The following is a 12,033-nucleotide window of genomic DNA, read 5'->3' on the forward strand; positions in this document are numbered from 1 at the left end:
AGCTCTCCCACGGCTTGCGGATAGCTTCCTGAAGCCTGGAGAGCGAGAGGGGTCGGTGCGCACCAACCCCTCTCGCTCTCCAGGCTTCAGCGAAAGCCTGCATTTGCCCCATAGGACGCACACACATTTCCCCTTCATTTTTGGAGGGGGAAAAGTGCGTCCTATAGGGCGAAAAATACGGTAGATAGGGAACAAGGGCAGAACGAACAGTTTGGTGCATGTGTGCTGCAAGGGGTAGAAATGCAAAGCTATGTGCATCACAATCCTGTTCAAAGCTCCTCGTGACTTTGCTCTGTGATGAAAGCAACTGAAAATGTATCAATCGTAGTACTTATTCAGGTTAATGACTACATGCCAAGAATTTGTTTCCATAGCCAGACATACCGTATCTGAGGCAGTCGCTTGCATGAAAGATCTCTGGACAAGGCTGGTTTGTGGGATTCATGTCACTGCTGAAAGGTATCAATTGTCAAGCTTTCAGTTCTTAAGAAGAGCCCTGCTGGATCAGACCCAAGTCCAGCATCCTGTTCCATCAGTGGCCAACCATGGGAAGCCCGCAAATACAACCTGAATGGAATAGCAACTGGTATTCAAAGGTATATTACTTCCAACAGTAGAAGTAGAATATAGCCATTGTGCCTATTTATATAAAAGTTATCATATGTCCTCCTTGTCTTGCCTTTCCAGTGAAATAGAAACACTGGGCTGTCTTTTTCTTTTAGAAGAGGCAAGGGATGTTTGAATTCTTTAAAAAACCAATTGTGGTCAGATAGGTGTTAATCACTGTGCAATGCAAAACATTTTCAAAACTGGAGGAAGGCAACAATTTTAATTTTCTCCTATCAGGTGTTAAGCCCCTTCCCCAATCTGTAATTATGCTCCCCATGGTCTTAAATTCTACAGAGCAGTTGTCCATTCGCTGCCTCTTAATGTTACCCTGAGATCTGCAGCCTAAGAGGGCCACTTCACTCAGAAGATACAGGACTACTGGGCAAACAATGTGTAGTTTCTTCAGAGACATTTGACAGAAGAACAAAGTACCATCTACCCTAATCTAAACTGATCACGGGGTCAACATCTGCAGGGCATGACCCCCCCTCCAAAAAAAATCCTGATTGAATTATGGAACAACTTGTTATACAGTGGTGCCTCTCAAGACGAAAAGAAACCGTTCCGCGAGTCTCTTCGTCTAGCGGTTTTTTCGTCTTGCGAAGCAAGCCCATTGACGGCTTAGCGGATTAGCGCTATTAGCGGTTTAGCAGCTTTTAGCAGCTTAGCGGATAAGCGGCTTAGAAAAAGGGGGGGGAAGGGGAAAAAACCCGCAGGAACTTGCAAGACATTTTCGTCTTGCGAAGCAAGCCCATAGGAAATTCGTTTTGCGAAGCACCTCCAAAATGGAAAACTCTTTCGTCTAGCGAGTTTTCCGTCTTGCGAGGCATTCGTCTTGCGGGGTACCACTGTAGTTCTTTTTCAGGCAGGCTAACTTAGTGATAAATCCAATGGCGACACACGCACACACAAATAAAATGGCTCACCCGTTCAGAACTTTATAAAGCTCCAAAAGATTTTCAGCTCGAGGAAACTGGAACTCCTGTTTAAAAGAAAGAATTTTTTTAAGCTTTTTGGTGACATGGAAAGAGCTGGAGGTTCACAAAGTAACAATGGATTGCAGTGCATAGGACATCAACTACTCTAGTGCAACATGTCTGTTCTTGAAGCTTCCTATACCATTGTTTGTCTTCTAAGGCCCTGACCCCTCCAACATCATTATCCTCATAAAGATACAGGATTACTGCACATTTACTGAACAACTGAAACTAGAGGTTCACTGTGGGTCAGTCAGTTGGAGGTACCTGCGTCTCATCAGTAATCAGCTACTTTGAAATGTTCTGTATGCTATTTCATGTAACTGGGATGCGCACAGGTAGAAATCTTAGCAGCAGCCATACCAGGATTGTAACATGCAACATGCCCTTAGGAATAGAACATCAAAGCCGTAACCTGAGACTAGAAACTGCTGTCCTATCACCTTCTCATTCACACACTGACTCAAAAGGCAAGGTTTCCACTTGTTTGGCCATACAATTTCAGCACATCCTCCCACCTCCAATCATTAAGTTTATCATGTTGTTCCCAAGGCATCCAAGTATACAAGCTTGGGAATGCCAACCACATCAAAGAAAACCTGTCAAGTCCCATAATGCACCCTTCCCCTAAAGCCCTGCTGAATGTGACAATTACAACCACAGTCAGGAATTTAACCATAATAATAATAGTAATAATAATAATAATTTATTTCCTGCCTATCTGGCTGGGTTTCCCCAGCCACTCTGGGCGGCTCCCAACAGAATATTAAAAACACAATAAAACATCAAACATTAAAAACTTCCCTAAACAGGGCTGCCTGCAGATGTCTTCTAAAAGTCAAATAGTTGTTTATTTCCTTAACATTTGATGGGAGGGCGTTCCACAGGGTGAGCGCCACCACTGAAAAGGCCCTCTGCCTGGTTCCTTGTAACCTCACTTCTCACAGTGAGGGAACTGCCAGAAGGCCCTCGGCTCTGGACCTCAGTGTCCGGGCAGAATGACAGGGGTGGAGACGCTCCTTCAGGTATACAGAACCTAGGCCGTTTAGGGCTTTAAAGGTCAGCACCAACACTTTGAATTGTCCTGTCTGCAGTGCACATTTTGCCTTCATGTGGGAAAAACACTGGTGTTACAAGAGACAAGAGTCACAATCCCAACAACAGGATGGAACTAAGAACCCTCAAATACCACTAATGCAGATCGCTGCTCCACTTCTGGGAAGAAATAGTGGACGACAGACAGAAGTTGTCACTGCTCTTTGGGAAGGAGACAAAATTGGAGTTTCCTTGCTCATTTTCTGAACAAATGGAACTGCCAGGCTTTAAATTATTCTACGCTAGTCTTGTCTACTCTGACCGGCAGTGGCCCACCAATGTTTTAAGCAAAAGGCATCTTTTAGCTGTAGCCAAGATCCTTTGCTGTGGACTGAACCTGGGACATTCGGCATACAAACTAGGTGCTTATTTGCTGAGCCATGGACCCTTGCATTGACACAATGAGAGAGGGGCAAGAGGAGAGGCAATCCTGAGCATCAGCAGCCTATGAGAGTTACCTTCCAGGTGGCCTTTGCTATGTTCTTTGTGTCCATGACAACAGGAAACAGGGCGTGTATGTTCTTTTTAAATTCATCGTAGTTTTCTTTAAAAGAGAGAGAGAGAGAAGATGGCGATGTTTGCTTGTTAATGAACAACTAAGCTGCTGACAATAGCTTGACCAATAACCAGAAATAGATCAGTTCCTAAAGCAAAGGTAAGGATCAGGAGCAAGGATCCTACTGGGGGAAGGATACAAAAGTCTCTTTGTGATTGAAGCTGGAAGTGACATTACCAGGGAGGGGCTTGTAAAAATTCTCATGCAGATGCAGAAGATCCATCAGCATATTGTGTCCCACCAGTGGCTGCAGAGAGAAAGGTAAGATTGTCAAAAACACAGATCGCTGAACAGTGGTTAATATGAATATGTTTTATACTAGGCCCTTTAAGAAAGGAAATGCAATTTACAAAATAAAGGCCTAGCGATGATCAGTTTACTGAGCTTATCACAGATCACCAGCTGAATTTCAATGGCTCTGATCATTCCATATATAAAAATTCAACCATCACTAGGCCAGTACAATTTTAATTGATATCACCTGTATAAGTATAACTTTATATATACATATTCTGTTAAGCTTTTCAAAAGTTATTTTGAATTTTCTACCACTGTGCCTTTACAAATGACTTGCTATTCTTTTATTTAAAAAAAAACCCTAAAGAAAGTGGGATCTACCTTCTTTGCTTTAACTAGTGTCTGGAAAAGGTTGGTGAAACCCCTTGCAGAGAACAGAATTTGCTCTCTCTGACAAGAATCGTAAGAAGTATTTTCCAGCTGCCAGCGATGCTGCGGACTTATCTTCTTCACCATCACCTGAAGCAAGACAGGACAGAACCTGTATGTTGGCAAGTGTGCGCTTTGTGCACCACCTATGGATCAGCCCACATGCATAAACTGCTGAGATTTCATCACACCACCCTGGCCTCGGACTGCCAATTATAACTGTTGCATAAATGTACTTTGGTCCAGGAATGGCCATAGCAGTCAGACCAGCCACAGTTGGTCAACTGAGGCTTCCTGTGCCTCCAGTGACAAAGCTGGATCAAGAAGACCCCAAAACCACAAACTTGCTGCTTCAGATGAAGTGCAAACCCATCCCAAAGCAGGCAACTAACCAATTTCTCATACACAGGTACGACTCACTCAGAGTGCCTCTGTCTTGCCAGGATTCAAGCTTAGCTTGTTATTCTTTATCTATTTCACCACTGCATCCAGGCAATGGCCCAGGGATCGCACAGCCCCTCTTGATTCAGATGTTATGGAGAAATTGAACTGAGTGTCATCAGTAGACTGGATATAAATAGCACTGGATATAAAATACTCCCTATGGCACCCCATAGCATAGTCGTCAGGGGGGTGAAAGGCACTCTTCCCAAGGCTGCTCTCTGGACTCGGTCCTGAAGGTAGGATTGGAACCACTGTCGCTAGGGCTGAACCCAGATTGGAATGAGTCCAATTAATGAACAGATGTACCATAAATGGCTAACAGGGAGGGAGCCTAGTAAAGTATAACAGAGCCAATTTAGTGTTCTGCCTCCAGTGACCTAAAGACCTTTATTTAGAAAGATCTAACCTCAGGAAAAATACTAGCCAAATTGTTTTTATACACTCCTGCCAAAAGTTTAGAAGAATTCTCAAAGATCTATATATGGAAACCTGCACAATGGTAAAGACAAGATGTCCGTATTCCTAGGACTTGGATGCCATGAATGCACCAGTTCCATTTTAAACACGACAATATGAAACTTACTTTTTGACCTCCTAAAGGAATCGTCCAAATATCTTGAATAGCTCGTCTTAGAATCAGCTGTATTTCAAACACCTGGAAGCCTATAAGAAGCAAAAACATGAACAGCATGATATAGCTTCATTGTACTTCACTAACACTCAGATGGCTGAATTAGAAAAATGGTACAGCATTTTAAGATTGCATTTAAGAAGCAGTTCCCTGCACTGATTTCACTACTGTCCAAGTCTATATCCAATTAAGGTGTTACAAGCAGCAAGACACGCTCACACACAGGATCAGGCATTCAGACGGCTTTTATCTCTCAATTCACCACTGTACTATTTTAAAATGCAGTTTGCAGGAAGAGGATGAATTGTGAGATTCCACTCTCAACACATATGTTTTAAACCCTCCCTACCTGTTGAAAGATAGCTTTCCAGAGAGCAGTGTTCTAATCCTGCTTAAACTTCCATCTCAAGGCTAGTTTTCTATGGCAAGCAAGGAAGGTTTTGGGTGTTCTCTAATGTATGCAGTCACATCACCTGCATTTTGCAGTGGTTATCCTAGAATCCCATGTTTTTCTGGAACATGTTGAGAGTAGTATACTGTATATCATTTTCAGGAGAGTTGTGGGCATGGAGGAAAAGGATACTGCCCCTGCAAGGGACACTATCAAGTCCAATTTATTTTCATATCCATTTTCTGTTAAGTGTAGTATTCTCTCTCTCTCTTTCTCTCTCTCTCTCTTTATTGAAGCTGCATCAGTGAAGGTGCCAGGTCTTGCAATAGTGCTTCCCCACCACCCCAGAATTAAAAAAATGGTACATAGCCTTATGTTCAGACTCACAAATAACAGGTACAGTGATAACAAAACAAAGGTTCTATTTCTCCAATGGGTGAGAGGGAAAGATACAAAAATTCAAGGTGTGGGGCAAGGAGCAAGTAACAAATTCAGTCAAGGGCTGTGGGACACGAAATCAAAAGTGCCTAAGCTTAGGCCCCCTACCATATATATCGCGTAGAACCATAGAATCTTTCGCTTCTGCTGATGACACCCAGCAAGTTACTTCATCAATCACTTTTTTCAGCTTGTCCTTTTCAAAGGTACTGGAGATAGAAGAGCAAGGCAGCTGTTTGAAACTTGTGAGCCAGTTTGAACCTGGACTTACCAGAACGCTCCACAGACTCTCACAGAAAGATCAGTTTTACCTGTGGACCATCAAGCTCCCGGGCAAAAGTTGTTGCTGAAGTTTCTTCTCTTGTGCTTCATTCATGTATGGGATTCCATCTTTAAGAAACTTGGGGGTGGGGAGAGAAGGGAGGATAAAAGTTACACCTCAGAAAGTTTCTGTGTTAAAGGAATATGGGTGCCAGAACTATCCCTTCTGTTCATTTGACTACACCAATCCTGTAAGTGGCTGTACTCCAGTATTAATTTAAAAATTCAAGTGCTTTAAAATTCTCAAGTGCAAGAAAGCCCCAGCTTCCAGATGGAACGACCCCTCCCTCCTACCACACATGCTGTTCTGGGGAGGTCATCCAACCCACCCACTCAGGAGGCATGGGAGGTGCATGTGGAGAGAAGAGGGAAAGCCTGCTGTGCAAGTAGAAGACGTAACAGTACTTAAATGGCAAAACAAGTCCAAAAATCCACATTTTGTTTGCCTAGTCTATTTGTAACAGAAAACATACCTTGTTGTAGTCAAAACCATAGTGAGACAAGAACTGAATGCTAGATGTTTGGAAACAGACCTCAGAATCCATTTGGCCAAATGTCATGGGAAGGAGAAAAAAGTTATAGGAATGAGCCACGTACCTGCAAAGAAAGCAGAATGACTAACAAGATTTCTGCTGGGAAAGGGCTGAAAGGCAGCATTTTTATCCCGTGATCACCAGCTAAATATAACCATTGACAAGAAAACACTATACGTACTTGTTGGATTTTTCATTGGAAAATATTGACAAACCTGAAAGAAAAATGTAAAATGTTATCACGCGAAACAGGCACCTGCACACAGTGACATTTCGATGACAAATGTGTGTTCTTCTCTATTCCTTGGCTAAAGCTATGATAGAACCATTTGCCTATTAGTAAGGATACCACCCATCTAGTCATTTACTGAAAATGACAATAGCAACCTTTCAGGTGGAAAGCTAAGTTCGCCTTAATTTTAGCACCAAATACTGGCGGACATTGCAAGGAAGCTTAGGTGTTTGTAGAGAGGCTATTTATGAGGGACTTATAGCTATATTGTTCATAGATGTATTACACTCCCCCATACTGCCCCAAGAATCATATTTGCACAGCAGATATCCAATAATTCCATCTTGACTACTTCCTAGAAGAGCCACAACCCCCCAAAATACCTAGAGAAAGAGACACATCTGTTCTGGTAACTCTGAACAAATAATGCAGGAAACAGAGTATTCCTCTAAAACAGAGTTGGGGAACCTTTTCTGGCCAAGAGGCCACATCATTATCTCTTCACCCCTTGGTGGGCCAAACTTGGCAGAGCTTTCTGCCTGTCAGTCGAATGACTTCATGGTAACATTAACTGCGTGGACAGGCGGAGTCCCCAGATCCCGAGTGGTCCCCCCCGTCATGTGGAATAACGACTCTAGACAACGTGCTATGGGATTAAATTGGCCACAACTTTATTAAATTTCAAGTGTGGGTAGACCTTGGCTCAGGCATTGGGCGTTCTCCCTCCCCAGTCCCCAGCTGGGGACTTAGGGAGCTTCAGGGTTATCCAGTGTGTGGGGGGGGGATGGGCCGGCTCTGGAGAACATATGTTCAAGCAGAGATAGCCGCCCCCGTTACGCTGCCGCAGGGGAGAGCAATGATGACCTTTCGGCGTACGGCCAAAGCCTCCCTTCAAAAACCCCTTTAACGGGGAACCCTGGTATCGCCGCCGCAAAGAGGAAGATGGACTAAAGGATTCCGCCCAAGGCCTGATACCGCCAAAGTTGTGACGTTTTGCTACGGGAAAGGCGAAACCTGCCAATGCAGGGAAATTCCTTTCCGGCCCTTTAACAGCGACCTTATCGTAGCAGTGCCCGCATACCTGTGGAGAAAGGTTAACCTGCAAAAACCTATGAAGAAAAGTTAACCTGCAAAAGAAGACATTAACTGAGGGTGGGTATGGTGGGAGAAGCTCTGGAGCCAAGTGAGGATTACCAGGTAAGATCCACCCTCTATTGTGTGGGCAGGTAATCCCTCCCCCTACCTGGCCTGGTTTCCCTGGCAACGCTTCCCCCAGGTGGGATTGGACAACTCACTGGGGTAGGCGGGGACCTCCAGGTATCCCACCTGAGGGAAGGCAAAGCCTATGCTGATGGGGCCACTCCAGATCCAGGGCTGCACGCGTCCACACAAAGGGCGCCCCCCGTTTTAAGTGGGGAGCGGTCATTGATGCTGTGTTTTGCAGCCCCAATTATCATGACTTCAAAGCGCAGTGCTGGTCTGTTTAAAATCCCTTTGGAAACAGTTTCATGCCTTGCTCAAAGAGGGAAAAGAGGTAATCTGGACTTAAGTCCCTTTCAATCTCCCACTGGAACCCAAAACAAGGCAACCACAAGCATTCCCACCCAGATCCTTAATGTCCCTCAGTCTCTCACTCATACTGCATGTATAGGATTTACATTTGAGTTTTAGCAACTCAAAAAGAACTCACCAAGCTGACTCACTGTAAATTGCTGGACACTCTGTCTGGCTTTTTGATAGCGCTCAGCAGGTGAATCAAAGAGGCTGGGAGGGGAGGAAGAAAATCATAAAATACTTCCATGTTGTGTATGCACCTTTATAGTACTCCTGTACACATCACCTGAAAATTTGTATGGTTAGACAAACTTACCTGTGCTGATTACTGGGTGGAAAGGTAGAATGCAAACCTGTGAACTCCATGTCAAGGCCTGCAAAATGCAAAGAACAAATTGAACATAGCAAAGGGCACCAAACTAAACTATTTGCCTTCCCCACTACTCCTAAATAGACTGTGAGCATTTTTTGTAATTTTATATTCTGCCGGTTCCATCAATGCTCTCAAGTACTTTGCATGAGACACCAGTCCACTATGTTTGGTTGATTTTAAGAAGTTTCATCAGAACTGTAACTATTATAACAATAAAACTTTTGGAATTTAGTTTTACCTTGATTGTTAGTCCTGGCACAACACTAATGACCAGCTGCAAATACTCACTTTTCCTGACCCAGTTTTGTCACTGGAGGTCCAGGTAGCCAGGAGCACCTTTTTTCAGCTTTGGCTGGTACAAAACCTCTTGCCGGTCCTGGAATCAGATACCTGAACTATTGTGGACAAGCTACTGATCCTTTCAAGACTGGTTTACTGCAATGCACTTTCTGTGGGGCTTCCCTTGTGCTTGCTTCAGAAACTACAGTGAATGCAAAATTCTACATTGTGACTGCCAACAAGAGTGAGATTTTATCAATATATTATAGCTCTCCTCAAAGCTCTACACTGGCTGCTGATTTGTTACATGGTCCAAGGCGTTATTAATATATAAAGCCCTCAGCAGCTTGAGAACTGTTGAAGGATCACCTTACTCCAACCTCTTCAACCTGCAGAACTGGGACTTTTAAAACACCACATAATACCTCTTTTAAATAGGGATCACTCTTTTAAAGTAGTCAAACCTACACTCTACATTCCCTGCCCTTTTATTTATGTAGGTGCCATTTTTGTACTGTTTGTGATGCCTACTAAAAACATTTTGTTTATTAAGTCCTATCCAGACATGCAATTTTATTGTGTATTTGTGTGGTTTTATTATGTATATTTGTTTTTTAACTGTTGATTTACTCATATTTTGATAAATTTCAGTACATCTACTTGTTTTTTAAGTTTGATTTTATTAGGTATTCTGTTTTGCTTCATGTATACCGTTTTGAGACCTTTTTGATTAAGCCATACATAAATATTGGTGTGTGTTTGTTTTGTTATTTAGACCAGAGCAGGGAGGGAGTGGTGCTCTGGTTCGCCAGAAGCGGCTTAGTCATGCTGGCCACATGACCTGGAAGCTGCCAGTAAAGCGAGATGAGCGCCATAACCCCAGAGTCGGCCATGACTGGACCTAATGGTCAGGGGTCCCTTTACCTTTACCTTTAGGGAGGAAAACGGCACCTCCTCAGCTCCTCAATACTAAGAAAAATAAAAGATTTTACACTCCGAACAAGATGACCCCATGCAGCTGAAAGAAATGACTGATGAAGTGCCAGGGCGCCTCCGAAGTTGCGAGGTGGTACCTCAGGTTAAGTACTTAATTCGTTCCGGAGGTCCGTACTTAACCTGAAGCTGTTCTTAACCTGAAGCACCACTTTAGCTAATGGGGCCTCCTGCTGCTGCCGCACCACCAGAGCCTGATTTCTGTTCTTATCCTGAAGCAAAGTTCTTAACCTGAAGCACTATTTCTGGCTTAGTGGAGTGTGTAACCTGAAGCGTATGTAACCTGAGGTACCACTGTATTTGTTTTTAAAGCCACCTATCCTCTCAACTCTCCTTCAGTAGCAGTTGAGAGCTCACCCCAGCCACTCCTGCTACTCTGAAGCAGATCTGCAAACACTAACCTTGGTTTCCCCTTCCCTAATGAATTCTGGGGACTTAACATGGCACAAGCCGTGTGCATTCTGCTAAGGGATCCACTGGCTCTCCCTCCAGAACTAAAATTCCCAGTATGCTTGCAACGATTGCCGTTATATTAGTTTAAAAATACTAAAAGAAAGAAAGAAAGAAAGAAAGAAAGAAAGAAAGAAAATCAAGCAGGAACCTTCAAGGCCTCCTAAAACACTCTTGTTTAGACAAGCCTACCAGGATGCTTAGAAAGTTGAGGTAATGTTTTAATATTTTAAAGCACGGTCATGATTTTATTGTGTGTGTTTTTGTAAACTGCTTCCTTTAATATGAAACAGTGTATAAATCTTATGAAATAAATAAAACAAAATTGTGGCAAAAAATATATATATTAGTTTAAAAATACTAATCCTGGAGACGGTGAGCGGGTTCCCACTGAGTTCAGTGGGGTTTGCTTCCATGCAAGCACGTCGAGGCTTGGACTGGGGCAGATCTGCCCAGGGGACCCTTCCCTTCTCCTCCTCCCCGTTACCGCAGCTCGATCAACTAAGCCCAAGACCAGCCGAGGGCCATCAGGAGATGCCCACCCCCACCCCCCGCCTTCGCAGGGATAGCTTCCCGCCACCCCCCGCATCTCCCTCACCAACAAAGTCGCAGCCGAGGATGAGCTCCTGCAGCTTCGGCAACTTCTCTTCAAACACCCCGGCTCCCACATCCATCCTGCTTCCAGACACACGTGCGGATCGAGACTATTCCCGCCCCACAAGAAGAGCCGGGAGGAAGCCACGCCCATCGCCTTGAAACAACGAGGAGCGACGCGAATTGCCGACGCTAATTGGATGCGAGTCTTGGTTTTGCCTCCCTTGAGCTTTTAAAGGCGGTCGACTCATGGGCTGCCCCCTCCCCAGATCCACAGAAACTATGACCCTAGCAGGTGCCTCCCCGCCCCCCGAAGGCTTGCTCCTCGCATTGGGGGTGTTTTTACCCATGATTTTCCCCCAAAGGCTCAACAACTTTATTTTTTATTATTATTATTATTATTATTATTATTATTATTATTATTATTATTCCCAGCCACTCTGGGCGGCTTACAGCACATATAAAAGCATAGTAAAACGTCAAACATTAAAAACTTCCCTAAACGGCTGCCTTCAGATATCTTCTAAAAGTTGAGTAGTTCTTTATCTCCTCAACACCTGATAATCTTAGGCTAAGATAATTACCAGTATGCCTATTTCATTGTTTTCCAACATTTGGTATCAAATATTTCCATGCAGTAGGGCTATATAGGCAAAACATGCTGGTGTTGTGACTATTTTGTTTTTTATAATTGTCCATGCAACAATTTACTTCACAATAGCAGACGCCATCTGCAGTGAGAAAATTAGCTATGTTATATTTTAAACAGGCACCCACAGGAAATAATAACAGCCTTCCTCAGCCTGATGCCCGCCTGCTATTTTTTTTTTATAATAAGAATAATGACTATTATTAATAATAATAATGTATTTATACCCTGCCCATCTGGCCGGGTTT

At 43.7% G+C, this 12,033-nt stretch overlaps 1 protein-coding gene across 5 annotated transcripts in view; it reads right to left on the minus strand.

The window, feature by feature from the left end:
- PNLDC1 (PARN like ribonuclease domain containing exonuclease 1) overlaps positions 1 to 12,033 on the minus strand; it is a 48,913-nt gene that overhangs the window by 35,829 nt on the left and 1,051 nt on the right. For 4 of the 5 annotated variants that reach the window (XR_013837664.1, XR_013837665.1, XR_013837666.1 and 1 more), the window contains exons 1-13: positions 11,141 to 11,415; positions 8,764 to 8,821; positions 8,584 to 8,657; positions 6,843 to 6,876; positions 6,602 to 6,725; positions 6,119 to 6,207; positions 5,916 to 6,016; positions 4,931 to 5,010; positions 3,856 to 3,993; positions 3,415 to 3,484; positions 3,140 to 3,225; positions 1,536 to 1,591; positions 385 to 452 (exon numbers count right to left, since the gene is read on the minus strand). Coding sequence is in view for 2 of the 5 variants with exons in the window: in XM_079971885.1 (XP_079828011.1) it covers positions 385 to 452; positions 1,536 to 1,591; positions 3,140 to 3,225; positions 3,415 to 3,484; positions 3,856 to 3,993; positions 4,931 to 5,010; positions 5,916 to 6,016; positions 6,119 to 6,207; positions 6,602 to 6,725; positions 6,843 to 6,876; positions 8,584 to 8,657; positions 8,764 to 8,821; positions 11,141 to 11,216 (1,054 nt within the window). In the remaining 3 variants the exon portion in view is untranslated. Of the gene's footprint in view, positions 1 to 384; positions 453 to 1,535; positions 1,592 to 3,139; positions 3,226 to 3,414; positions 3,485 to 3,855; positions 3,994 to 4,930; positions 5,011 to 5,915; positions 6,017 to 6,118; positions 6,208 to 6,601; positions 6,726 to 6,842; positions 6,877 to 8,583; positions 8,658 to 8,763; positions 8,822 to 11,140; positions 11,416 to 12,033 lie in introns of those variants that run through there. The other variant, XM_079971886.1, reaches the window with a different exon arrangement.

This window comes from Podarcis cretensis (genome assembly GCF_951804945.1).
Source record: "Podarcis cretensis genome assembly, chromosome: 3".
In the NCBI taxonomy this organism is placed as follows: Eukaryota; Metazoa; Chordata; class Lepidosauria; order Squamata; family Lacertidae; genus Podarcis; species Podarcis cretensis.